The sequence below is a fragment of the Lutzomyia longipalpis genome, chromosome 1 (genome assembly GCF_024334085.1).
Source record: "Lutzomyia longipalpis isolate SR_M1_2022 chromosome 1, ASM2433408v1".
Lineage (NCBI taxonomy): Eukaryota > Metazoa > Arthropoda > Insecta > Diptera > Psychodidae > Lutzomyia > Lutzomyia longipalpis.
The window spans coordinates 1,889,273-1,915,287 of NC_074707.1; the positions used below are offsets into that span (position 1 = coordinate 1,889,273).

General features: G+C 34.4%; 1 protein-coding gene across 2 annotated transcripts; it reads left to right on the forward strand.

Moving 5' to 3' along the window:
* The first annotated feature begins 1,112 nt into the window (after positions 1-1,112).
* LOC129786461 (ichor) lies at positions 1,113-17,415 on the forward strand. 2 transcript variants are annotated; one of them, XM_055821516.1, is made up of 3 exons: positions 1,113-3,072; positions 4,797-5,003; positions 12,709-17,415. In XM_055821516.1, exon 3 carries the CDS (start codon positions 12,995-12,997, stop codon positions 14,516-14,518), a length of 1,524 nt encoding a protein of 507 aa, XP_055677491.1. In that variant the 5' UTR covers positions 1,113-3,072; positions 4,797-5,003; positions 12,709-12,994; the 3' UTR covers positions 14,519-17,415. The 2 variants fall into 2 exon arrangements, with proteins under 2 accessions (XP_055677491.1, XP_055677489.1); XM_055821514.1 differs by lacking the exon at positions 4,797-5,003.
* Positions 17,416-26,015: the final 8,600 nt, after the last annotated feature.

The window sequence follows — 26,015 nt, forward strand, 5'->3', positions numbered from 1 at the left end:
TGCACCAGGGACATAAATTCATCATTTCTTTTGACATCATCTACATTTTTAGGGAGACTAAAAAAAAAGATCAACAGAATGGGCATTAAAATGATAACAGAGACCTCAATTCACGTGCATTGGAATAAATATTTGGACAGCAGCATCTTGAACTACAGTTGAAGAACTGGAAAGAAAAGCATAAGAAGACGAATTAAGACAACGGCAAATGAGCCCAAAAAACCAAACTTGGAGATCTGGATCGTTCGATAAGTTTGCGTCATAGTTTTTTTTTGCAAATTGGACCGTTGGTTTGATTAATTAATTTTCCCGCCATCATCGCATAAGATGTCTTCTCTGTGGCACAGGTGTAGGCCTGCTGCTGTGTGATATTTGACAAAATGATTTGCTTCAGCCTAAGGAAGGAGAAATGATATTGTTAAATAATCTTCGCATATCATTTAAAATGCAAAATGTTAATCTTGTTGCCCGTGAAAGCGTGTTCAGTACCTACCTATTGAACGTTTCCCCTCCGGCAACTACATACATACATGATGATGAGCTTTGGAAAAATGTTAACCAATACATACTGCCAAGAAGAAGTGTGTGTGGTGGAAGTCTCTCAAAGCAGGGGAATCAATACAACATACACGCATACATAGAGTATGGATATGAAGATGTTATGTTGCCTCAAGTTTTCATGGGAAACTGATAAAAGATATGTTTGGAAATGTGCAAAAGATGGAACGGAAGAAGTGATAAAAATGGCTTTATCAGTGCCGGGGTGTGATAGAGCAAATGTGACAAATTTTCAGGAGGAAATGGCGAAAAATCGTTAAATTTTTCACTTTAAATTGTATTTAAAGTTCTCCCCACTTGTTTTGGAGCAGCACTATAATACTACCTGGCGCTCTTTTCTCCATGCCCGCACCAACACTGCAGAGAGAGCAAGCATGGAATTTCTTCGACTTTGCACGCTCACGGGGAGTTCATTACACGCCGACAAGGCTCAACTATCTCCCCTCTTACCATTTCTCCATATACAAACAAACAAAGTGCGGTGTCTCATTTGGCTTCGAGCACCAGCCAGTGAGGTCTTCCTGAGGTCGAAGCCAAAGTGACGAGCCGCAGTATCATTCTATTGTCCGACGCGAGAGGGTATACCCATTTGACTTTCTGTGGTGTACCCACCGTTCGTGAAATCTCTTATGTGCATAGCCCAAATACAAATCTAATCTCGACCTACTTCGCAGCTTCTCTCCTCCCCTGAAAGCTTCTCGCTCTCAGCATTGACATCTTTCATATCGGAAGGATTTCTTTAAAGTTTTTTCTTGTGAAGTTTTCTTGAATTTTATTATGACTGTGCAAAGGATTATTTATGAGTTAATTTTTGAGGATATTTTAAGGAAGAAAACAGGAGTGTGAAAAAATTGTTAAAATTTTCCAGTGAAGAATGTGAATGATCACAAAAGATCACAGTGAAGAGTTCATCAAAGGATTCTATAGCAAGGATAATTGCTCTCAATGCTCTAATTAACTAGAAAGTTAAAAAAAAAGAGTTTCTCTAACAAGTGAAGAAGAAGGAATTGAATTTCAAAGATCATACAACAGGAAATATTAAAGTTTCCTCAGAGATTTATTTTTTGTAAAAAAAAAATAAATTCCAAGTTTGATCTGGTGCCCTGTGAGTGGAAAGAAGTTAAATAAGACGGAAAAAACGATCATCATTTTGTGTGAATGGAACAGTTGAAACAATGCACGACACATTTTCAATGGTTTTATAGATGATAAATACGGAAAAAGAAGAAAATAAGAGACTCAATTCGATTCAGCGGAAGAACAATACGAGTCAGCGAGATTTGCGAAAAAGCGTGTATAAATTGTAATGAAACTTCCTCGTAAGGCCTATCTCCAATATTTAGTGGCGAAGAAGTGTGTGTGCATGGATATCGTTTGAGTGACCCACTTTTGTACCAAAGTGCACCGACGTTTCGTCTGACCCGGATATATCGGAGTCTCTCTCTCACTCACTCACTTGAGAGCGTCATCATCCAACACCAGCCCAACGTTGGAGGCAACTTCAAGACAGCACAACTTCCAATGATCATCGCCCCCCGCGGCCCATCAAACCACCCAAAAGCTCGCTCTCTTCAATCTCATTCTTCTCCATCCACTTTGTACATTGTTCGCCTTTTTTTTTGCTCTTCCACGCTCTTCATCTCCAACACTGATCCTCACACACTCAACGCGCATTTTCCTCCTCAACCCATTGCCTATGGTTGTGGTGTACCCCAGAGGTCACACAAACTCATCCTCCGGTGTTACCAACTGTGTGAGTTGAATTTTTTTGGTTCAGCCACTGAAGGAGGTGTGGGTCGTGCGGAGGATGGTGGAGCCCATCAATCGCACCAAATGCAATCACGAATGGATGTGTGAACATAGTGTGAGTGAGATTAAATGACAGTGATCTCACGACGGTGCACAGAGATCATCAAACATTGCAATTTATGCACATCAAAACATAAATCTTACAAGACGCCCCAAAATTTTCGGACAATTTTCCCCCAAAGTGTAGCCCTTCGCGCGCGCGAAGATCGTGACGAAAGATCAAAAGAAAACAAACAAAAAAGAACTTGTGAGATAAATACACTGGCATGATCAACATATAATGTGGAATTACTGTGAATAATAATAATAAAGCAGTGAAGTTTTTAGAGCAGTGACCCACATTGGGATGCAAAAAAAGGATTAAAAGTGGCGGATGTATAAGTGTTTTTATATCTTTCAAAGCAGCATAAAAGAGAGGGGGAGAGAGATTTAAAAGAAGCAAAAGAAGAAAAAAAGCCCCCAACGAATCTCTTTATGCATATAAAACAATACTTGTACATAATAAGATTTTATTTGAACCAAAAACACTAAAAAAAAATTTGAGAAACTCCACACGATCGAGAGATACTTCCCGTCTTCCTCAAAATTAACACCTTGTCTAATTACTACTCCTTCTTCTTCTTCTCTCTCTCTGGGGACTTTGCATCTGTGATCTCTATCCACTGATACAAAAAAAAAAAACAAAAAATTTCAATTTCTATTTCTGTGAGTATTGCTGATCTTTATATTTTTTTTCCACAATTTAATATATAATATACATACATAGGTCACTACATTGCACATACATAATTCACCTTTTCATACCTCATATTGTGATCTTCTGTGTGATTTCATTTTTATTTCTGCTTCTGTTTTGCATGCCATTGTCTTTCACAACTCACCACTTTCTTTGGCCACTGAAATTGACATAAAACCACACGACACATTTTAACAACTTATGTACCTGCACACAATTTATGAGATGCCAAAAAAAAAGAACAACTTTGAGTACTAATACAAAAGAGATTTTTTTAATGGAGATTAAAATCTAATAAGAGACTCTATTAAACTATAATTGGTTATAAAAATAATCTTAAGTAATGTAAAAGATATTCTTAATAAAAAATTGATGAAGATTGAGATTTTTTGAAGAAAATTTTTATTAAAGATATTAATCAAATTTCTGAAACAATTTTTAATTTAAAAAAAAAATGTAAATTTTGCATGAGTCTAACGTTAGAATTTGAAAAAGAGAAATTCTCAAGTATTAGATTTTTCTTAACACTTGGAGGATTCTATGTCTTTTACCTCAAAGTTTTCATTAATTTTCCTGTAAAAAAGAAAGCGTTTTTTTTGTGAATTTTCTTTTAAAGAAATTTTTATTATTGAATTGGTCATATTGTCCAGGAACATATTTAAATTGTTAAGAATGTCTGAGTTTCTTTGAAGATCAAGAAGATTTTTATTTAATTTTTGAGTTTGAAAAATTTCTTATAAATTTCTAAAATTTAATTTTAGGTTTTTTTATTCTAAAAATTCTTGAAAAAATATCAGAGAAGATTCTTTTTTAAAAAAATATTAAATTAGATGAAAAAAAAATGTAGGAATTATTTGTTTTAAGAAAAAAATCTTTTTAAGCCATTAGAAGTCATGCTGAATAAAATTCTGATTCTCTGGGTATGAGAATTAAAGAAGCAAAAATAGAATATAAATTTTAAGAACTCTCTGTTGAATTTTCCTAGTTTTTCTTATAAGAAATATCTTCAATCTTCTCACTTTCATTGTGTTCTAAGTAAAACCATTGCAACAACGAAAAAAAAGTCAAAAATGATTTAAAAAAATATTAAAATATAATGTGGATGCTTTTCTTCAATGCTGTTACACTGTCATTATTTAATTAATTAATATGCATATTAAAAAAAAACTATCATCAATCATCATTTTATTAAAGAGGATAATTAAAGTAAAATTTCACCTCGTTGCTGAGGAATAAATCAGTCCTGTCTTGCTGGTGACTATGTTAAAGAAAACGATATATCTTCATATTAATTGAGATATTTCTTACTCGTTTCTTTGACAAAAAATCAAAGTTTCTTAATTTTTTTTAAAGTAATAAATTTAATTTTAAAAATCATTTTATTGTTGAAACAATAAAATGATAAAAAATACAATAAAAAAATGGCTACCTACAAAAGTTCTTTCTCCCTCACAAAAAAATAGTTAAGCAATAAAAAGCCCAAACTCCTCTACATTTTGTATTAAGACTCAAAGAAAAAGATAAATTGGTGGTATTTAAGAGCTTCTTCTTCTTCTCTTCTATTCCTCATACAATCTTTCGACACTTACCCAAATCCATCTGTATGAAAGTTGCACACACAACTAACAGCACTAACGCAAAATATATACCCACAAAGAATAAACAACGATGATCATTTTAATTTTGGTGAAAGTGATCATCTTTGGTGTTTTCTGCAAAAAACGACGCGGGACGTGTGATTTACCACCAAGTGATGGAATAATTTAACAAAAGAATCAATAGTTGATGAAGAGACAGATAGAACAGAGAAAATTCATGAGTGATTTATGCAGAAGCTATAACTTTTTCTTTTTTTCTGATAATATAAATGGATACAATATCGTTGGAGTTGAAAATGCAGGTTTGGTTACACACATTTTTTTTGCTATTCTCTCTGTTTTTTTTTTTTTTTAATTCCATTTAGTGTGGTAATAGTTTTATCTTTTCCCATAAATTTTGCATATATCGTACTCTTGGCACTACTTTTTTTTCCGCCGTTGTCGTCGCCCCTCCCCCGTATTTGATGCGATGAAGCAGCATCGCGTCTGGTCGATGTGATCTTGATCGTGATCATGAGGCAGTGATGCGCGATCGTGAGTGCGTCGGGTGTGTGTGGGGCACTGAAATTGCGCGTATTTGGCCCCCGTCCGCCGCGCCAAGCTAAAAATTGAACGGTTTTTGGGTACTACCTGCGAACGGTACATTTTGGAAGCCCAAGAACCCGCACAATGGTGTCTGGCAAAATTCGGCCACTGCGCGAGTACCATCAGCACCGAGTGCTTAAGTTTCTGGTATGATGCATTGGCTGATGGCGTACCGTTAACAACAAAAAAAAAAAAAGTGACGCGCTATATCATACTCTTTTAGGGCCAGCCGAATTGAGGTCATTAGATATGTACATTACATTACATGTATACAACATATTCGTCTTTTTTTTTCGCCAATGTGCCACAGGCATACCAAACACACGGAGCCGCAGCATCTCCCATTGGGGTGCCTTTTGCCATTTTTGGTCACACACCGGGTCATCCTTTTCTTCACTCCACACACATACGCTCCAATCCACCGTGCCAAAACATATTGAATGAATTTTTTTTTCCAATTAGTTTGCAAGAAATTAGTCATGAATGCCATTAGTGGCTGAGCGAAAATCACTGCGGTGTAAACGCCCATTGGTTGAGAGTCATTTACTGTGTTGAGTTTTCTTATGCCAATAATGCTGTATGCATGCCCATTGCAACATACCAAAATATTCCTTTTGAATTGTGGCGTTTCGGTAAATGGTGCTGAAAATGATGAAGAATACCTGACCCAATTTACAACCATATGCGCTAAGAAGTACCTACCTATAGTGAGATGAAGTGACTAAGCAAAAGTCGCCCGCGACTTCTTTCAGTTTTACCAAAGCATCCCATTAACACTGCAACAACCAACAAAATTTGATAGAATTCCAAGAATTTTAAAGTTCCTTTTAAATGGTCATACAACATATTTTCATACCCATCTTACATTAAGGAAATTACATATAATTACAAACTATTTACCTTTTAATGACTATGTATGTACGTAAAGTAGAATGAAGTTGAGTTGCAAATGTTTGTAAAAGAACTTTTGTGTAAATGGGTCAAATAATTTTTTTAAAGGTAATTTTGTGAACAAAAAAATTTTAATATTCCTCACGTACTCACGTACTGATGATCTTTCGAAAATATCCTCAGAGATCTGAAAAAGAAAGAAATATTTGATGTTAAATGAATATTTGAATAATTTTTATTTGATAAATTGTTAGGTATATTTTCTTCGGAATTCTGTCTTAACTTTAAGGTTGATATAGTTATTTTTCTCTTTAAGAAAAAAAGAAGAATTACTAGAAGAAGAATTTTACTTATGTTATGAATTTCTTTTGCTATTTAAAAGAAAATGTTAGCAATATGTTGGGTATGTTAAAAAAAAATTAGGGAAAGTTCGGAAAACATAATTTCCATAGATAAAGATAAAAGAAATTGTCGAAACGTCGCTAAATGGTAATGCTTTTTTCATTTCTTCACAATTGATCTTTTGATTATTTTTCAAAAATTTTAGGAAGAACTTGAAAGACATAAAATTTCCTAAAGAACTTATTCTGTTTAGAATTTTATTTCACATTCCAAGACAAAAAAATAGCTTAAAAAAACTATTTAATACAAGACAACTAATTTCATTTTTAATTTACTAAAATTTGTTTTACCTGTATGATTTTTATATCTATTTCTTTTGATATTTGTTAAAATATTTATTTTGTTCAAATTTAGTGTGGATTTTGTTTTTTTTTATGATATTCTATCAAGTGAAATATAGGGGAACGTGGCCCAATTGCGACCCCCTAAATTCTGTTTCAGAAGGATTTAAAAAAGTCATATTAAAATGAATTAAATCTTTCCAAGTTTGGTACCATTGGAAAGGTCATTTAATAGGCTAACTTTGTTCTATAGATGCAAACATTCTATCTCTTACCTGTTCTGAGTAATAATGGAATTAAAAAAAGTTGCTAAAATTGCATTTTTTCACCACGGTGTTCTAATTGCGACCCCCCGAGTGTTCTAAATGCGACCCCCTTTTTTTGCCGTAATTTGTGGGTTTTTCACTAGTAGATCACTTTTATCACTACTATAAATAGGAAAAACACCATGAATTACCCGGAAAAGCCGGAAAATCAAGAATTTATTTTCATTCTTCCCCACATTTGTTTTGACATTTCGCCCTTGAGGTGACTACACACACTTTCACACACACCGACAATTGCGCACTCACTGACATAATTCCCAGAAAATCCACGAAAATTCTTCTGAGGAATGCGTAAATTACACTTTCTACTTTCCCTTTTGGTTGTAGGAACATTTTCACTGCGAAAAAACTTTCAAGAAATGTGAAAAAATATTGATTTTCCCGAAATCAAAACACAGCGCGGTCTGTGTGAGAGAGACACTTCCACACCACTACACGCATGCGCGACTGCTTTACCGTGGTGAATGGTGGAAATGGACGGTCCGAATTGAAACATTTTGGGGGTCGCAATTAGACCATTCTGCATGTATTACATTTTCACTTAATTACTTAAAATACCTAAAATCTTTCAAAAAATTGTAAATCAAGTAATAAACTAGACCCTCTAAGCTACAGAAACGCGGCATAATATGAGACATAATAGTGGGAAAAAAACTCATATCAACTTAGTTTCTAAAATCAGAAAATGTCGGCCAAGTGCTGAAAATGAATTTTGATTTTTTATTAGTCCTGTTGTGTAGCAAATTAATTTATTTTAGGCGCTAACATTATCTTACTATAATATCTTCATAATGTAGTGAAACTAATTTTATAATATTTCGTCATTTACGAGAAAAAGGGGCGGTCGCAATTGGGCGGCGGTCCGATTTGGGCCACGTTCCCCTAAAACATATTTTTAAAATCAGACGTTTTTTTTTCAAAAAGTTTTAAACTTTTTTCTATGTTCAATAATGTTTATCTTCTCTTTTCAAACTTGTTAATTAATTTGATTTTTAAACTTTATATTTCCTAAGATCATGTCCTAAGATCATCGACAAAAAAGTTCGATCAACTGTTCATATAGCGCAATATGAGAGATTAAATTCTTCAATTTAAATTAAAGAGATAATTTAAATAATTTCGATTATACCTGAATCCGTCATTAAAGTGTTAAATTGACAGTGCAATACTGCGTGAGTGAGACTCGCGATCTTTAAATAACGATCACCCTCATGTGAATAGATACATGGAAACACTTGTGATCACACTCCATCATTTGCCCAGGAGAGCTTTGAAAAATTGTAAATTCCAGTGCTGGCAAATTGATTAACAATAAACCAGCATAAACATAATCAATGTGTTCATCACGCAAAGTGGGATGGTGGTGCAAAGCTCCTCCATGTAGTTGTGCATGATGGTGAAATAAAAGTTATAGTTGGGAGAAAAAAAAATAGTGCTGCTGATTTTTAGCAGAACGGAATGGGCGAAATAACAATAACGTGATCATCGATGGGGCGTTCTCTTTTATACCCTTCGCGCGCGCACACCTCAAACAATGGTTCTTTTTGATCCTACACGATCCACCGTTAGTTGGAGTGGAACCAACGATTACCTGCGATCCACACACAAAAAAAATCTGCAAGCACCTTTATTTATTTTTTTTTTTTGTTAAACGCTAAACCCATTCTGTCTCATCTCATTCGCCAAATTTGAATTAAATCACAATGGAATTGCACAGGTGTGGGACAGAGATGGCTATTGTGTTCGCGATCGCGTACGATCGAATGAAAGAGATAGTTTATTTCTGTAAATGATCACGGAAGTGTGTTAGCAGGTCTCGAATAACGGTACCGTTAATCGTAATATATGTAGTATGTTTATAAATATAGCGGCACCACTGAAAGGGAAATCTTTTTCGAATACTGTACAATGATCAACTCTGGTGATCACAACTCTCCTTGTTTTTCTTTCTCTCGCTTCGTCTCCCCTCGCGCTCATTGGAGCTACTACCTATGCGATTCCGCTGTATATATATATGGGTCTACATGAGATTACTATGTACATTCATTTGACATTTTTTTTTCTTTTCTAAATTAAACATTTATGTGGGCATAAACGATCGCAAAGGGTAATACCTCTATGTGCTGCAGTGATCAACGATATATAGACACCTCAATCTCCGGGATGAGGTGATCGTGAGTCAATACAGCAATCTTTTACATTAAACTGGGTTATATCCACCTCAATTTGTTTGTCTTTCCAAATATTTTCTCAGAAAATTATGATGTTGGCTTCAATGGGTAAGGGTGCAGATGATCAGTGCGGAACGTGCGCGCGGTACATTCTCATGATGATCACCATCGTGGCTATGAGAAAGAGATACTCTTGAGAATTCCGCTATTAACATGGAAGTTATATTCCACCACAAACAGCTTGTTCAAAATGGACACATTTTGATGAATTAATTAATCACTTGGCTCCATTTATGCTACTCCACTCTTGGGATCTCTTTGGGACTTGATTATACGATCATAGTTGATCTTGCGCAGAATATTTTAACAAGTTTACATTTTTCATGATATTGTAATTTAGTTTGAAAACTGTAAACTCCAATGTGCCTAATATCTAAATTCAGTGAACCTCCACTCCGTGTGTCTTTCACGTTCAATATCAAGAGACAATGGATTGATCCATCGACATTACGATCAGTGATCGCCGGAGAGATCACTTTTGAATATTTTACAGATGACATACTGCGAGAGAAATGTTTATTTACCGAATACTTTAACCTTCTGCGTGAAGATGGTCATGAATAAACAGGGGGTAGACAAAGCCCTTTTTTACCCGAACACAGCAAATAATGGCGGACGGTTTGCAGAGAAATTAAAGGAAGAAAATGACGTCACTTTATTTCCAAAAAGTGCATCAAAATTTTTAAAATCAGTTTTAGTGCATTAATCTTCGTGAGACACCCCTCAAAAGCTATCAATCGATAGAATATTAAATTATCTATCCAGTGGTGGTGGATTTTTTCAGATTGAAGCATTTTCCTGGGTGTCTCAGCGAGTGAGCAGTGAATTCCTATGGAAATAGAGTCTTTGTCTACCCCCTGTGAATAAAATGCTATATGTATGCACAATCAATGCCCTAAAGAGCTGGAGCAGGGGGTTAGTGAGCTTCTGGAGACAAGATCGACAGAAATTTAAGAAAAAGTTTTCTACATATTATAATTCTCTGACGAAAAGATCGACTAGATCTGAGAAAATATTTTTTTTTTGGAAATTGGACCATTAAAATGTTAGAAATGCATTTACAAAAAAAAGTTTTGAACTGAATTGTAATATTATTTAATATAATTATAAAATAAAATAAATCAAAAAATATAAAATTCCGTTTTCTTTATACAGATTAAACTTCTTAAAAAATCATCCTTAGATCTTAAAACAATATTTTTTCTTTAATATTGAAATTGAAAGTAATTTTATCATCTACTTTATAGTTGGGATATTCAAATAGAAGTGTAAGAAAGTACGCAAACGAAACAATGAGACAAAATTAACGCAAAATGATTAAACTTATTAAAAGCTTCATTGACTTTTCATTTGAATAGTTTTTGAAAAAAATTCAATGTTAACAATTAAGTACTTCGTCTTTACGTATTTTCTTACTCAAAGTATTTCATGTTCTTCTTTTTTTTATTTTTTAATAAGAAGAACTCTTAAAGAAATCAAATAAGAAAAGTTCCTACCTTCTTAAATTCCCTATAAAGTCTTTTTAATTAATAAGTGTTTAACGTAAAATAAAATTGTCTACGCGTTTGCCACTACGTAAGGAACGGTAAAATCTTACAAAGAAAACCTTTACTTTTTAAACTGAAATCTTTAAGAAAATACAAATTTAGCTTACAAACAGTAAGTTTGTTTTTTGCTTACGCGCTCGTTACATTCTTATGTGGGTTTCCTAAATTTTTTTTTAGACTTCACATTTTGTTAAATAAGGAGTTCTTATTAAGCTCATCATGTAGCTCATCGTCTCATCGTTTTTATAGCCAAGTATTTTTTTAACAAGACTTTTGCATTATGACTAACCCCTTGGATGGTTCATAAAGAGGACCCACTTTTGAATAAAACAGTTAACTTCCAAAAACAATTACGCGAATAACGATAAAAGTGCGTTATGGCGCGATTTGATCTCCAACAATCTTCCTACTTTATCCCACTACATTGTCCAAGCCAGGAAGCATCCCACGCCAGCAAATGTACCTCCGACTTTTTCGGGAGACTCCCCTTTGCGATTTTTCTGCACCATTGTATACAAATTCGGCACTCTCCTCAAGTTGGATGTGCTATGTATGTATATAGCGAAAATGTCTTAACGGTTTCCACGATGGAATTAATAAGAGGGTTTTTGAAGAGTGAGAGATTTGAGTATAAGAAAATGCCATATACCATGACTTATGATGGCCCCTTCGTATAAATTCAACAAGAGAGAGTTCAAAATGCTTTGGGATGGATCAATCCGCGAAAATGGGAGCGTGTGTGGTGTATTATTTACGGGATCAGGAGATGATCTTTGATTCTCTCGCCATTTTGCATGAAAATTTTTCATTTATCGATGAAACTGCTCAAGTTTTTCTCAGCTTGTACCTTCCCTTCTTTCACTGACATTATAAAAAGATTAGTGGTGCGCTCGGTATGAATTGCTGAGGATCTTGTGCTTTTTTTTCACTCCTCTCTATCGATCGCGATCGCGACACAGTTTTCGCGATCGACTTAGCGGCGTGCTTGGTGTGTCTATCTCGGTGGTTAGCTATTATCTCTTACCTGAGATAGTATATGTATTGTTTTATGATCATGTAAAATGATAAAGCGTGATCAGCAGTTTTTTGTGTGCTTCTCCTTAGTTCATTGATCACAATTGATCATCGCTCATTGTTAAAATGTATATATGGTGTTGCAGATTGAGTGAGTTCACTTAATAGTCTCTCGCACCGTGTATCTATATATAATTTTTGTTGCAATGCTCATATGGCTGTTATTATGAATTTATACCTATATTGCAAGCTATTGCAAATTTTAAAATTTTGCTATATATATTTAGATTTTTTTTTACTTTATACTATAAAATACATTTCAATGATCTTTCACATCGCTCTTCATCTCTTTTGTGGGGCTAAAATGAAGGAACGCGATGAAGGCAGAGGGCGGGATATATTGTATACGGCCAAGTCTCACATATACAGCAACTAAACCATGCATGCTATATACAATTTTGTAGTCCAGATAGTCAGCGGAGCGCTTAGAAAATGTTTTGTTATTCCAATGGAATTATATGCATTGTTGCTGAATGTAATACACGGATGGCATAATTTAAAAATTCATGCGGCCTCTAATCAAGATCACATCACAAACAATTCCTCATGTCTCTCCCATTTCTCCACCATCGCGCGCAAATCCACTTGTGTGTGTATGGTGCGTGTTTTGAGATGAAGAATAAATAACAAAAACAAGAGACAATTTGCCTTTTTTTCTATTTATTTGCAGATTAATAAAAAATGGTCCCAGATATGGCATCGAAGAAGTCGCTCACTTGACAAATACTAAAAAAAAAAAATTAAATTTGAAAATTTCGTCGTGGAAGAACTTTGCGCAAAAGGGCCGTTACTGCGCGGAAAAAGGAAGATCATCAGCAGTTTGGTCAAGAAGTTCAACACCCAATACCGGCAACGTGTGTCTGGAATTTCCTCACGGACCCGGGAGGGATCTCGTAAACAAATTAGCACAAAATTGAGCAGAAATTCCCACAAAACGCCACGAGATACAAACAATAATGAAGTATTGCAGCTCAAGCAATATGACCACCCAGAACGAATCGGAAGTAGAGAGCTTACTTATGAGTCCGTGCTGGAGTCAAGGTCAGAATGGGTCACAGGATCAATATATGCTTGAGGGACATAAATTACTACTTGAGCATGATCTTGACTCGCTGCCGAGTGATTCGGAAACGCAAAAGGGTTCAATTGATGTGCTAGATAATCTCCTGCTGAATTCCCAGTCAATTAATTCAAGTCTAGCCGAATTGAAACCCCTGCCACCATTCACCGGCTACACGGGACACTTGTCGATAAATGGTATCTCAGGACACCACTACCATGCCATTGCCCAGAGGCTACCTGAGGAGAATAACAACTACTCTCAGTCAACGTACCAAGCTAGCAGTGGAGGCGCCAGTACAACGGATCAGAATATTGTTTCGTCATCCACATGCCTGCCTGATTCTGTTCTCAATCCCGATGCTCCCGATACATGCCTGCAGGATGTTAAATTGTTCTCAGACAGTGCGATAGATAGCAAAATGTACGTCGCGGATAGTTGTGTAATGAGCGGTAGTGGTGGCTCCGGTCCGGATTCCGTATCGAGTGTTCGGATATATGCTGACTCGAAAGATCTGACGGAGTACGATATGAGTTCCATTGAGGATATTGCTGCCATTATTGGGAGCGCCATTGCTGACACCACGGTGCCCAATCAAATTGAGAATGACGACAACGCTGATACGCGAGATTCGTGGATGGATCTCGATGCGTGGATTGATGGGGCATGTGTGCAGCAGGATGGGAAATTAATTGTAGCACAGCAGGATAGCATGAATGAGTTCATTTTGCCACATTCACCGGGCGTTCAGGCGACCGGAAGTACGTTACAGAGTTTACTGACGCACGGCTATATGCCGTTGCTGCAGAATCGACTACAGAATGGCCCACCCATTAAAGTTGAAGCACCCACCTCGTCAACATCCTACTGTGGTGACCTCATATCAACATCCACAAGTCCACCCGGCTCTGTGGTGTCCACAACGGACAATATGATGCTAAACGGAAGGTACCTGTCAAACCAACAGTCCCATCACTACCAAGTCAACATGACGGGGAGCAGTGGTGGCGGTAGTGGGGGTGGTAGTGGCATCAAATCAGACGGGCTGTGTAGTCCAGAGCTGATGGGAAACTACCCCCATACAACCACCACCTCAACACCTACAAGTGCGAAGAATAAACGATCGCGATCGCAGAAGAAGTCACAGCAACAGGGACAACTAGGTGCTGCAACAACGCAAGCCTCTGCGGTTAGCTACCAAGCATCAAGTGATCTCAGTGGGTTGCTGAGTAAAGAGAAGCCCGTACATCGGTGCAACATCTGCAATCGGGGCTTCCTCAATAAAAGCAACATTAAGGTTCACCTGCGGACGCATACGGGGGAGAAACCCTTTAGGTGCGAAGTGTGCTCAAAGGCGTTTCGGCAGAAGGCGCACCTAATTAAGCACCAGCAGATTCACAAACGAATCGGACGGGATTGACCACCACCACGTGTGATACTACAAGATAGGATACTCAAATGTGAATGACAGTCTCTAGGGTCAAGCCCTCTCGGGGCGCGCAAAGGGGATACAAAAAAAAATCTTTTAAGAAAATTTTTCTTAGTGACACACTTTGGCGATTCACCGGCACCTCCGGCGGAATCTCTTGTGTGTTGTTGCGCACACATCCCGCACACGCCGAAGGAGAGAAGAAATTTCAACATAATTGTGAATTTTTGTTATTGCTGGAGTTATTTTGTTTTCTTCGCCAACAAAATCACAGCGATGATGAGCAATTTGTGGCTGTTTAGTGTTTGAATGTTTAATATCTGTGAAAGAGGACTTGACTTTTATTTATGTTAGACGATGGGAACACACGTGCTATATATGAAAGGTACCTCAGAATCATAAATAATTTTACACAAAATAATCTATTGTATAATTTGTCTTTTCGTGCTAGTGTCTCTTAAAATAAGGAAATATCTCTTTGTAATTAGGCAGATGATGTTAAATGCCTTTGTACATATAGCTTGCAGTGTGTAAATATTATTTTCTTGTCCTCCTCCATGGCTATCCGTGGCAAGCAATTAACTCACATATAGGAAATTTGCGCGACAAAAAACAATGAGATATAGTAATTAATTGAAATGAAGAAAAAATTAAGCAAAAAAAAAATTACACACGTAATAAGAAAAAAAAAACACTTGTCTTTGTAGATCTATTGTAAAACCTGTCCTATGTAGGTAATTATAAATTAAGGCTTCACTGTAGAGACATTCTTTTTCCTTACAATATAGTTCATACTTTTGCTATTTAAGTGCTTAAGTAGAGACTTTTCCTATAATGAAAAAAAGTGCAATCTATTGTAATTATCAGTGGCCTGGAATTATTATTTTTTTCTTTCCTTACAAAATCTTCCTTTATAAGACAAAAACCATCTCTTTATTCTCTCCCTGTGTGTCTCAAGAAGGTGCTTTGGATATGATTTATTAAAAAAAAATTAATTCATTTCAACACTTTCCGCGTGATTTCGGAATTCTTTTTATTGTTATTAAAGTTAATAAACATGACTCCTAATGGGAGGGGGGGGGAGCAAGAAACCCCTTCACTTTGCTTGCAATTAATTACAGTTACGGTCATTTGAATTTGAATTCTTGCAGATTTTTTCTTAATATGTTTTTTCATCAAGTAAAACAACAAAAAATACCAAAATTCACGGCTCCCCACTCCATGACCCACAAATGTTAAGAAAAAAATACATAAAAATTGTATTTTTCAATCTCTGTCGAAATTATGCTTTATTGTGCATCAATTTTGGAATAGGGCCACTGCATATTACAGCTAATTAGTGAGAAATGTGTGTGTGTGTGTGTGTTGTGCGTAAAGTGCGTAAACATTAAATTAGGAATTGAGGGAACTGCGTAAATAATGTAGTTTCTTCTTTCCACCGTAAATTATTACTTTTTTTTTTAAAATATTTTCTTTATAATTCTAGTTTGGGTTTCAAATAGCAAATATAGTTATAATTGCAATTAAACTCATTTCTCCTTTTTAAAATCATTTATTTTGCTTCTCTGTGTAAATTTTTTTGGTTAATGCTTTTGGAAATATTTTTGCTTTTATTTATTTTCTATATCTTACTCTGGTCACAATTATTTTCATTTTCATCTAAAGAAGATTTAAAAAAAGTCATTTTGTTGAATTTTCTTTATGCAAATTTTTTGAATGAAAGGATTTCTTAAAAAGTTAGAACAAAAAAAAATATTTTAAAAAAAGAAAAATAATCGGCCAATTTGAGGCTCTAAAAAATCAAAAGAATTCTTTAAGAAAAATTTCAAAAGACTTTTTTTCTTTGTAATCAAGAAAAATTAAAAATTCCATTATATTTATTTAAAAGAAAAAGCATAAAAATCATCAAATCTCATAAAATTATTTTTCCTATTTCACCCTGTAAAAAAAATAAATTAAAAAAACCGAACAAAACACTTAAGATACAGCAAATGTGATAGAAACTTTCTCGTTCGTGTTAAGCAGAGACAAAAAATATATATTTGCTATTTTTAAACTGAAAAAACAACAAAAAATCTTTCGTTAAAATGATTGTTAAGGTTGTTTAAACAACGTTTGGTAAATTTGATTTTTCAAATTGTTATCCAATAAGAGAAAATAATATCAAATGATGTTTAAAAGAAAAAAGAATATAGATCTCCTTTCTCTTCGTTGAGTAGTGTTTATATTATTGTATTTTGAGAGGAATTATGTTTAGAGAATGAAACAAAGTCAGTATTTATTAAATTAGCTACAAAAAAATAAAAATAAAAAAATACAAAAAATAAATGGTACACAAAATGAAAAATTCGTGATGATAAAAAATTTATTTCCAATGATTTTTCTTTGTGATTTAATTGACTTCAATATTTGAAATATTTTTTTCTTTCATAAAATTTTTTAATCAAAAAAGGAAACTTTGGAAAATTCTTATGAGAAAAGTCATTGGAAATAGGTTTCTTTAGCTCCGAATAACATTGAAGATTTTAGAGAAAATATTGTAATTAATTTGTATAATTTAAGATGGCTAAAAGAAATGTGGAAAAAATGTCTCTAGAGTTGAGTTTTCTACTGTTAATATTTATTGTATAATAAATACGAATAGATTTGTAATTTAAATTGTTTGAGAAGAGCAACAAATTCACTTATAAATGATGGAATGATTAAATGAAAATTGTATGTAATGGTAGATGAGAGAAAACTCGTGTATAAAGCAACTTCAAATGAGACCAATTAAACTGTTGTAAGAAAAAAAAAAGAATGACAATTTTTCTGCTTGAAGATGGGCTCTGAGACAAAAGACTCAAATACCTCAATAAGCGGCGAACCCGCATGAATAAGATGTTCCCAGATGAATTTCTGCACAACGAAGAAAAAAAAAACGTTTTATTCAATGGTTCTATTTTGGGGCTGTCTATATTGGATTTTGCAGCGCGATGGAATGAGATAGCGCAATGTTCCTTTCTCTCTCATTCTGGCATGTTGTACGGTGGTGTTGTATACGGCGGCCTACTCGAAGAAATGGGAAAAGTAAGACAGCAACCTACCAACACAAACTCGGTGTGGGGCATCATCGGATGGAAATCTCGCTGTGCCCCGCTTTACCAATTATATTGCTTACACAGTGGCGTGGATTCGTGCCCAAGAGAGGCCCCAAAAGCGAGCTTTGCTTTGCACGAGGGACTATCTATATAGAGACAAGGTAAGTACTATGCTATTAAAAAGGTTCTTTTGCATCAAAACCCATGCGACGACTCACCAATGAATAGGAGCTCAATCTCTGGTGGCGTCTTGATCTTTTAATCTCACACTCTGCTGTATACAAGACATTTGGCAGTGATCTTGGGCATGGTGGAGAGAGATCTCAATGCGATCTCCCATAAGCCATTTTACCCATGATCGTGGCCCAGAGCGTGGTGCAAGAGTGTTGGTTTGAGAGAGTCAATAGCGTTGTTGACTTATTGTTGAGTGCGCGCGTAAAGAAAGCAGCGCACCACAAGATGTATTTTAATATGATGAAAAGTATGTCACAACCTACATTCGCGAGCGCGACTTCATGTACAATGATTTTTGTGCTGTAGCAAAGTCATTTTGGTATGTTTTTTTTTCCTTCCTTCTTCCTCCCCACTCTTTGGCACTCTAACCGCACGGAAGTCGGCACCTGGAAAATCTTTTGTCTCTGCAGCAACCAAGGAAAATAGAGTCATCGATGCCTTCCTGCAAAAGAGGCGTCGCGCAATTCTAACTCATCCATTTCATGCGAAAATTGAGCAAGCGGAATAACGAAGAAGAAAAAAAACAGAAGACTGCAACACTATTGCAAGCGACGAACCTTTTGCGCAAAAAAAAATATGGCTAATATTGAAAAGGCAGTGGTAAATCGTATCAAGGTAAGTCAAGGAACTCTCTCCCCTGCACCTTGCAATAAAAATAGTTAAAAAAAAACACTAAAGATACCTTAAAGTGGGGGGAAGACAAGAACATTGCCCAATTCATTAATTTTTATCGCAAAATGAAAAAGAAAAAAAAAACAACCACCCAATCGTGCTTTAGCATGCGTAAAATATTTCATAATTTTTCTGCCATATATTTTTCTAGAAGTCCATATAACTTTTAATTGTGTTTCGTGAAAATGAATGCACACCTGATGTGAGAATATTATTGCCATATGGGCATAAAGAGGATGCCGTCGTTAATGATGAAATTGTAGCCTAATATATGAAAATTCTTTTCCTCCGATTAATTCTTCTTAACATGCTTCAATGATTTTTTTTGGAGATTGATAAACAAAAGGTATGCCTGACTCTTCTTATGTTGTTGTTGTTATTTTATTTTAATTTCAATGCTCTACATTTTTGCAAATTGATCAGATAGCGACCAATATGTTAATTTGATTTTAATACAAAGCACCAATTAGTAGACAGAAACATAATTTACAGTCAGTTATATTTCTTTGAATCTCCATCGGTGGGCATACCATCTATTTTGCATTTACTTTGTACTATTCCAATTTTCTTTACAGATTAAGCATAAATATATGTATCTTCAATGTTATTAGGATTTTGAATCTCTATGGGGGATATTTTTTTCAAGAGAAATTGCAACAATTATTGAACACGAGTCATTTGCAGATTTATGGATATATTGAGATTGATGGAAGCTCAGAATCCTTTTTTGTTTAAGAAGATTTTTAATTTAATTCTTACACAAAAATGAAATATAATTAGTCCTTTTAAAATAAAGGAGACTATTCCCTTATTTATGACTCGTTTGAAAAATTTACAGGAGATATATAATTTTTCTATCAGGGCCTAGGGGAGAACGGCTATGTTTCGACCTGTTTCACAAATCACACTATCCCTTTTTCTTGTAAATGAGAAAGTATTAAAAGAAAAGAAAAGATTTTGCTTAGAAGGGTCTTAATAAGCTACTTAACCCAGACGTTTTCTGTTGCGTCTATCTAATTATTTCATTTGGAGTCTCTAGGATAGAAAAATAATTACGAAGACTCTAAAAATCTAATCTCTATAAATCTAAGCCCATCTTTCAAGGATTGCGATTGCAAATTGACTTTTCTAAAAAGTTCGAAATGAAATTTCATTAAAATTTTAAGTTTCCCAAACAAATCCCTTTTAAGTAAACCTTTTCGAAGTTTCCTCGCAAAATTTTAGTTAAATTAATTTTTTTTGTGAGCCTCAAAATGAATAAAGTCCTTTGAGTAGGTTTAAATTGAAGAATTATTTGTTAAAGCGCAAATTGGAGCTATTTTGTGCTGATTGATTTGTTGCGTTAGCTGCGGTAAATTGGCAAATGTAAGAATTTATGTGCCCGTTGCCTTCTTCGAGCACGAATTATGAAATTATTTTTAACCATCGATGCACAACTTGCATGTTTTATTGAAATATATTGCAAATTTTCCACAATGCTCACCATCAAATTGATGATGTCATGTGATAAAGCCACGATAAAGCTCTGCAAAGAGGTGTTTAGGGAGCAGAAACACAAAAAAAAATAATAATAATTTCATCAGCCATATTTTTCCATCTCTAATATCACAAAGTTTGCAAGTCTCTTAGTCATATGGGCTGCCTTCTTTTGCACCACGGCAAAGACAACACGGAGGGAAAAACATTGAAAATCGTAGTGCATCCATCACGAGCTGCTTTGGAATCTCTGTGGGGGAAAAGAAAGTTTCTCTGACGACACAGAGACGCGCAGTGTGAAATAATTAGTAGTTATTATATGGGAGACTCTAACAGTATTAACCACGGCTAGCTAAGGATGGTACGTTCAAGTGGAGAGGAAAAGAAATAAAAATTAATTTAAAATTGTGCTTGGAAAAAAAGGGGAAGAAAATTGCAACTTCTCTCCAAATGAAATTGAGAGCGCGCAATTTTTCATTTAAAACAATCTCAATAAGTCGGTAAAGAGAACTGAAGAAGGAATGAAGAAAAAATCGAGACACAAAAAGTCATTTTGAGAAGATTATTAAATTTTTTTTTTAGAGAAACAGAAAAAAGCAACATTTGATCGCCTCCCCATGTCTGCGTCTCACCTCAATCATCATCGCGCTTCCACTGCGAAAGAGCAACAAAAGCTTTTCTTACAAGATGGTGTGTAAAAATGCAAAAGTAAAAGTTATTTACCGTTAGATCTCAATTCGTCTCTTAAAATTAACACAGAAATTGCTGAAAAAGAACAAGTGTATGAGGTGTTCATGTAATATGGCACAAGTGGCAGCAAAAGCCAGCAAGGTGAGGAGAGGAAATTAATGAAAATTTGCCACAATCATTCCTAATGAGCCCCACCAAGTGCCAGAAATGGTGCAAAAAGGGAGCACGGACAGAGGCATAGTGTGCGAAAATGATTAATGTTCGCACAAATTGTGCATACTCATTGGAAAAAATTGACGTTGACTGCCATTCTTGTTGAGAAGAATCTCCCAAAATATCAAGCACTTGTGCACACCCTCCTCGTTGTAGCTTTGATTTTAGGATTTTACTGTTTTTTCAAAAAAAATTTGATGATTCCATCAGAAATCAGTTCTATCAGATTCATCGTGTAGATTCCTTCAAATGAAAAACAAAAATCAAATTGAAAAAACAATCATTCCGGAAGGCGTGTTTCATTGAGATCTTTGTCTATTTAAAGGCTAGAAATTTTCCATATTAGTTTGTCCAAATTCGTGTCCATAATCACGCTCTATTACTATCACAGTCAGTGGAGATTTAAGGAAAATTTTAAAGTTTTTTTTTCCATTTTTAGTAAAAGGAGTTAATTCAGGAGTTTATTTCGGTATGAGACACATTCGAGGAAATAATCAAAATACATGCAATTTTGTAAAGGATTGAGAAAAGAATAAGAATAATGTTTCATTATTCCTCAGGCATTGAGGATTTTTGTTGGAGAACTAAATAACATTCTTAAGATAAGTATTTTTCGTTGTCTAGTGGTTAGCATACCTGATTCTCTATAAAAGGTAAGCAAGAAATTCATTAAACAATTATTTTTTTTAATACATCCTTTTCAGTATTTGTGTTGAAAGATATAAGTCCTTTGCAGAGAATTAAGAATTAAGAATTTGATCAATTAAGAAAAAAATTCATCTAAATACCATGGTTTGAGATAGGATTGAAGAATCGAATGATTTGCTCAGAAGTTTGCCTTATCTTCTAAGTCCTTGAAAGTAGTACGTTGGGTAAACTATTTATTTGAAAAATATGAATTTTAATAATTAAATGAATTTTTTTGTAACTCATTTCGTCGAAAAAAAAGCTTTATCTTTAAGCTTCCGTATAAGCAAAGATCTAAAAGTTGTTTTCCGGAAAATGAAAGCCCTATTTTAACCCTTTCAAGTTTTTTGGGTCATACGTTGACCCAAACGTGAAACATTTTATTTTTTCAATTATTTAAGAATGTAATTGTTTTTCCATGCTACAAATCCATCAAATTCACGTAAAATAGGCCAAAGAAGACGACTGAGAAAAGTCCTCTAAAAAATTCACAGAATAAAACTCGCGATAAAAGAGCGTATGTTTCAATGTTTTTGTGTTTCACATTGGACACGAAAGGGTTAACACACATATCTTAAATTTAACGACAAGTAGATAACAGGATGAACATTAATTTATACCTATTTAAAAAGTAATAGATTTATCTTTAATTATTATGTTATATTCATTTAAAGCTTTTAAAATCAAAGAATGAATTATTTTCGATTACATATGTATATTAATAGATTTATTCATAAAAATTCAGCATAAAACTCTAGAAATGTATAGAAATAAAATTAAAAAATTCTTTTGCAAATAAACTAATGAGTTTATTAACCCTTTGTCCTGCTCGATCATGCTCAACAGCATAACAATCAATTAATTTTGAAATTGCATTATAATTAGAATATTAGTTAAAAGTAAATTTTGCAATAATTCTTGCAAGTTGTTTATATATCAAGTTAAACAAAAAAAATACGAAATATGGAAGAGGAAGAAAATGTTCTGCGTGATGAGAATTTTGCAATTGAAACAAAGTTCTTTTCAAAATGTTTTGCACTTCTTCTCTAAATAGATTTCCTTTTTGTTTTAAACATTGGTGGGGCGTTTTGAAATACTTGTAGGACTTTGCATGTAAGAATTCTATATAAGAAAATTAATTATATTGAATATCTATTGGAAAAATCATTGGTATTGTTTACTGAAGGGTGTAAAATATTGAAACATTTTATTTTTCCATTATTTATTCTTTCACAATAAATTGAGAAATAATATCTATTTTAGAGGCTATATATTTTTTTTTAATGAAATCACGTGAATGAAGAGCTTGAGATAGAATGTAGATTAGTTTTTTTTGTTGGATGGAAACGATGATTTTCGTTGGAGACCATAAATTCTCTTCATGAAGACCACTGCCTGAGAATTTTATTTGCACAAAAAAAACTAATAAATTTATAGGCGTATCAAATTGATGAAACAACATTTTACTACGGAATTAATTACATGTATCTAAAGTGTTTGGAGTGTGTCTATATATGTAGTTAAACGATGGTAGCGTCTCGTTGCAATTTCCCACACAATTTCTTTCGCATGGGGCGTGTGAAGGGGAAGAAAAAGAGCTTGTCAAGTTGTCCAGTAAAGTCGTACACAGCAGCTTTGCTCTGTGGACTCTTATTTGCCAAAGTGGAAAGAATTGTTAAGAGTTTGCCGAGAGACAAAAGACGGATGTTAATTGTCGCGCCATGAAGAAATAGGGCGGAACTGGTGGACTTTACCTATGATCTCTCGCGTGTACCTACCTACCTATATACTGTCTCTCTGCAGTGCAAATCCGCAGAAAAGCTCTCATACCGAAAATTTCCTCCCTCCCCCTGGAGGGGCCAGATTAGCTCCGCAATGAATTTAACACAGAGATGAAGACAAAAGAAATAAAACACAAAAACTAATGCAGAAAAAAAGTAAAGTGTATAAAAATCCCTTCCTCTTTTTCCCATCTTCTTCAGTGTTGTGTACACATAGAGAAGAAAACATTGCAGCAAATATGATTAAGGTCTCAAGAGTTAAAAGAAATGTCCCCAATTTTTTTTCTCCTCATCTTCACACTCCAGTCAAATTTAAATAACAGTTTTAGCATTTAAATTTCTCAAGTACACCTTTTTTCACCTCAATTAAACCCCATATATTGGAGAAAAAGTGCGATCGTGTTGGTTATTTTCTCTATATATTTGTACTTTTCTCAAGTCAGATTTTTTAAAATTTCTTTTATGTGTATTCTTTGGACACCCGCCGCCGTTTGTATGCGGAGAAAATAGAAGAGAGTGACAATACAGAAATTCTTAAGCGAAAGAAATGCTTTTTGTTTGTGTGAGAGAGTTCGAATACAAGCTTAAGATTTAGTGGGTTTGTGTGAGTGCGTCCTTGCTATGGGGAAATGTAGGTCAATGAACAAGGTTGAGAAGTTTGCCAAACATTGAAAGCTTCATCTGAGCTTTTACTCTCGAAATATCGTTGCTTTTTCTCGTTTTCTATGTTTTCTTAATCGACAAAGAAGTGATCTTATGTGTCCCAACTATACGATTAAGTGGGTTTGTGTATTTGGATAACACATTGAGAAAGTTTGTGGAAGAACATCGCAAGGATTGCAAATGAAACCGAAGAAAGAAGTCTGAATAGATGCAGCCAGAATGGTAACAAATTCTCAATATTTTTTGTAAATTTTGACGATCTTTATGATTATAAGAAAGTTTTCTTGTTGAAAGCTTCGCGAGATATTCGCGATATTTCAAACTTTTTCGATGTTTTATCAAAGACACAATAATTCTCGATCATACAGCTCAGGCACACATAGAATTATTTTTAGTGATCGTGATCATCAATTTGAAAACAAAACATCGAAAAGTTAACGAATTATTCCAACAAGAAAACTTTCTCTTTATGATCATGGAAAAGAAACAAATTAGTGAAGAATAATATTTCTTGCTTAATCAGGACACGCTTCTATGGCTGTTATAGCCAGCTATTTATGATTATTTAAGAGATTTAAGCCAAATGGTGATTAGCATACTAGTTTAAGTTGAATTAGGCTATTGTTTTCTACCTTTTCACGCCTCTGTGCTAACAAGACACAATCATCTTCACCCACGATCATTAAACGTCACAAGAAGTGATCGTACTTTACCTCTTTTTTTTTTGCTTTAACCAAAACTAGTTCAACTAAAGCTCTCCGTGTAGATGGCGTGGTGCGGAAGCTTGACGAATCATTCCTTTGATTAAAGTTTTGTTTATTTTTCTTTTTCATTGATCAAAAGAACGATAAAATCAAAAAGGATAAAAATAGACCTAAAAATGATTGACGAGAGATTTTTGCTGTTATTTCTCCAAATGTTTTCTTGGCGTCTCTTTTTTTCGCCGCCGCGTCTCGTCCGTCTCGTTGTAACATTTTATTCTTGCCAAGTAGGTAGTTTTTTGCACGATCACTTAAGATCATATGATCACCCTTGATTTTCCGCAAAAACTTGTTTAAGAAGAGATTTGGGAAGTTCTGTTTTATAACACATTTAATATGAAATAAAACCTTGGTGATCACGACAAAAAATATTGTGCTAAATTCCTCAAGAAAATATTCTTGAAGAATCAGAAGATTGTAATTTTTGAGGAAAATTAATGAAATTTTAAATAAATTCTTAAATTATTTGATCTTCTACCTTTACCTAAACTATTCTTTGCAACATCTGAGGCATTCAAAGAGTTAGAGGGTTAAATTTTATATTATTTTCAAGGATAAAAGTCTGCGAAGATAATCTCTCCCCTCATTATTCCGCCATCTTAAAAATATTTATTTTCTTTATTTTCTTACACATTTTACAAAAGTTAGAGAGATTAATTTAGATATTTTAATGTAAAGATCATCAACCAGAATAACTTTATAGATGATCAAGATGATTTACCTTTCGGCCACCATTTTGAAACAAATTAATCTTTTTAAAGATGGTGGCTTAACTTTTCAAGGCTCATAAATAATTTATAAAATTTTTTTTCCTAAATTTCAGAATTTTCAATTTTTCTTATAATGAAGAAAATAAGTAAAATTTCATTTTATGGGTTTCTTAGAGATCGAATTTTCGGTCTGAACTCGGTTACCTAAATTTTATTAAAGGCCGCCGTTTCGGACTGTTTAAGTCCTTCCTCAGGGCGTTCAATGGACAAAAACCACGTCAAAAAATAACCATAAATCACAACATTTGACCCTCCGTATACTGTGAGGGGTAGGTGACCGACCCCAGTGCTATATTTTGAATAATTGCCGCTTAATTATTAGAGGTATAAAACCAAGCTTCTGTAAATAAGTTCCTTGGTTATCTGAGAAGATTGTGTAAAAATTTGAAGTCAATCTGACCACCAGAAGAAAAAGTTATTAACAAAAATTGGTGTAACGGTCAAATTTATTCCATTTTCTC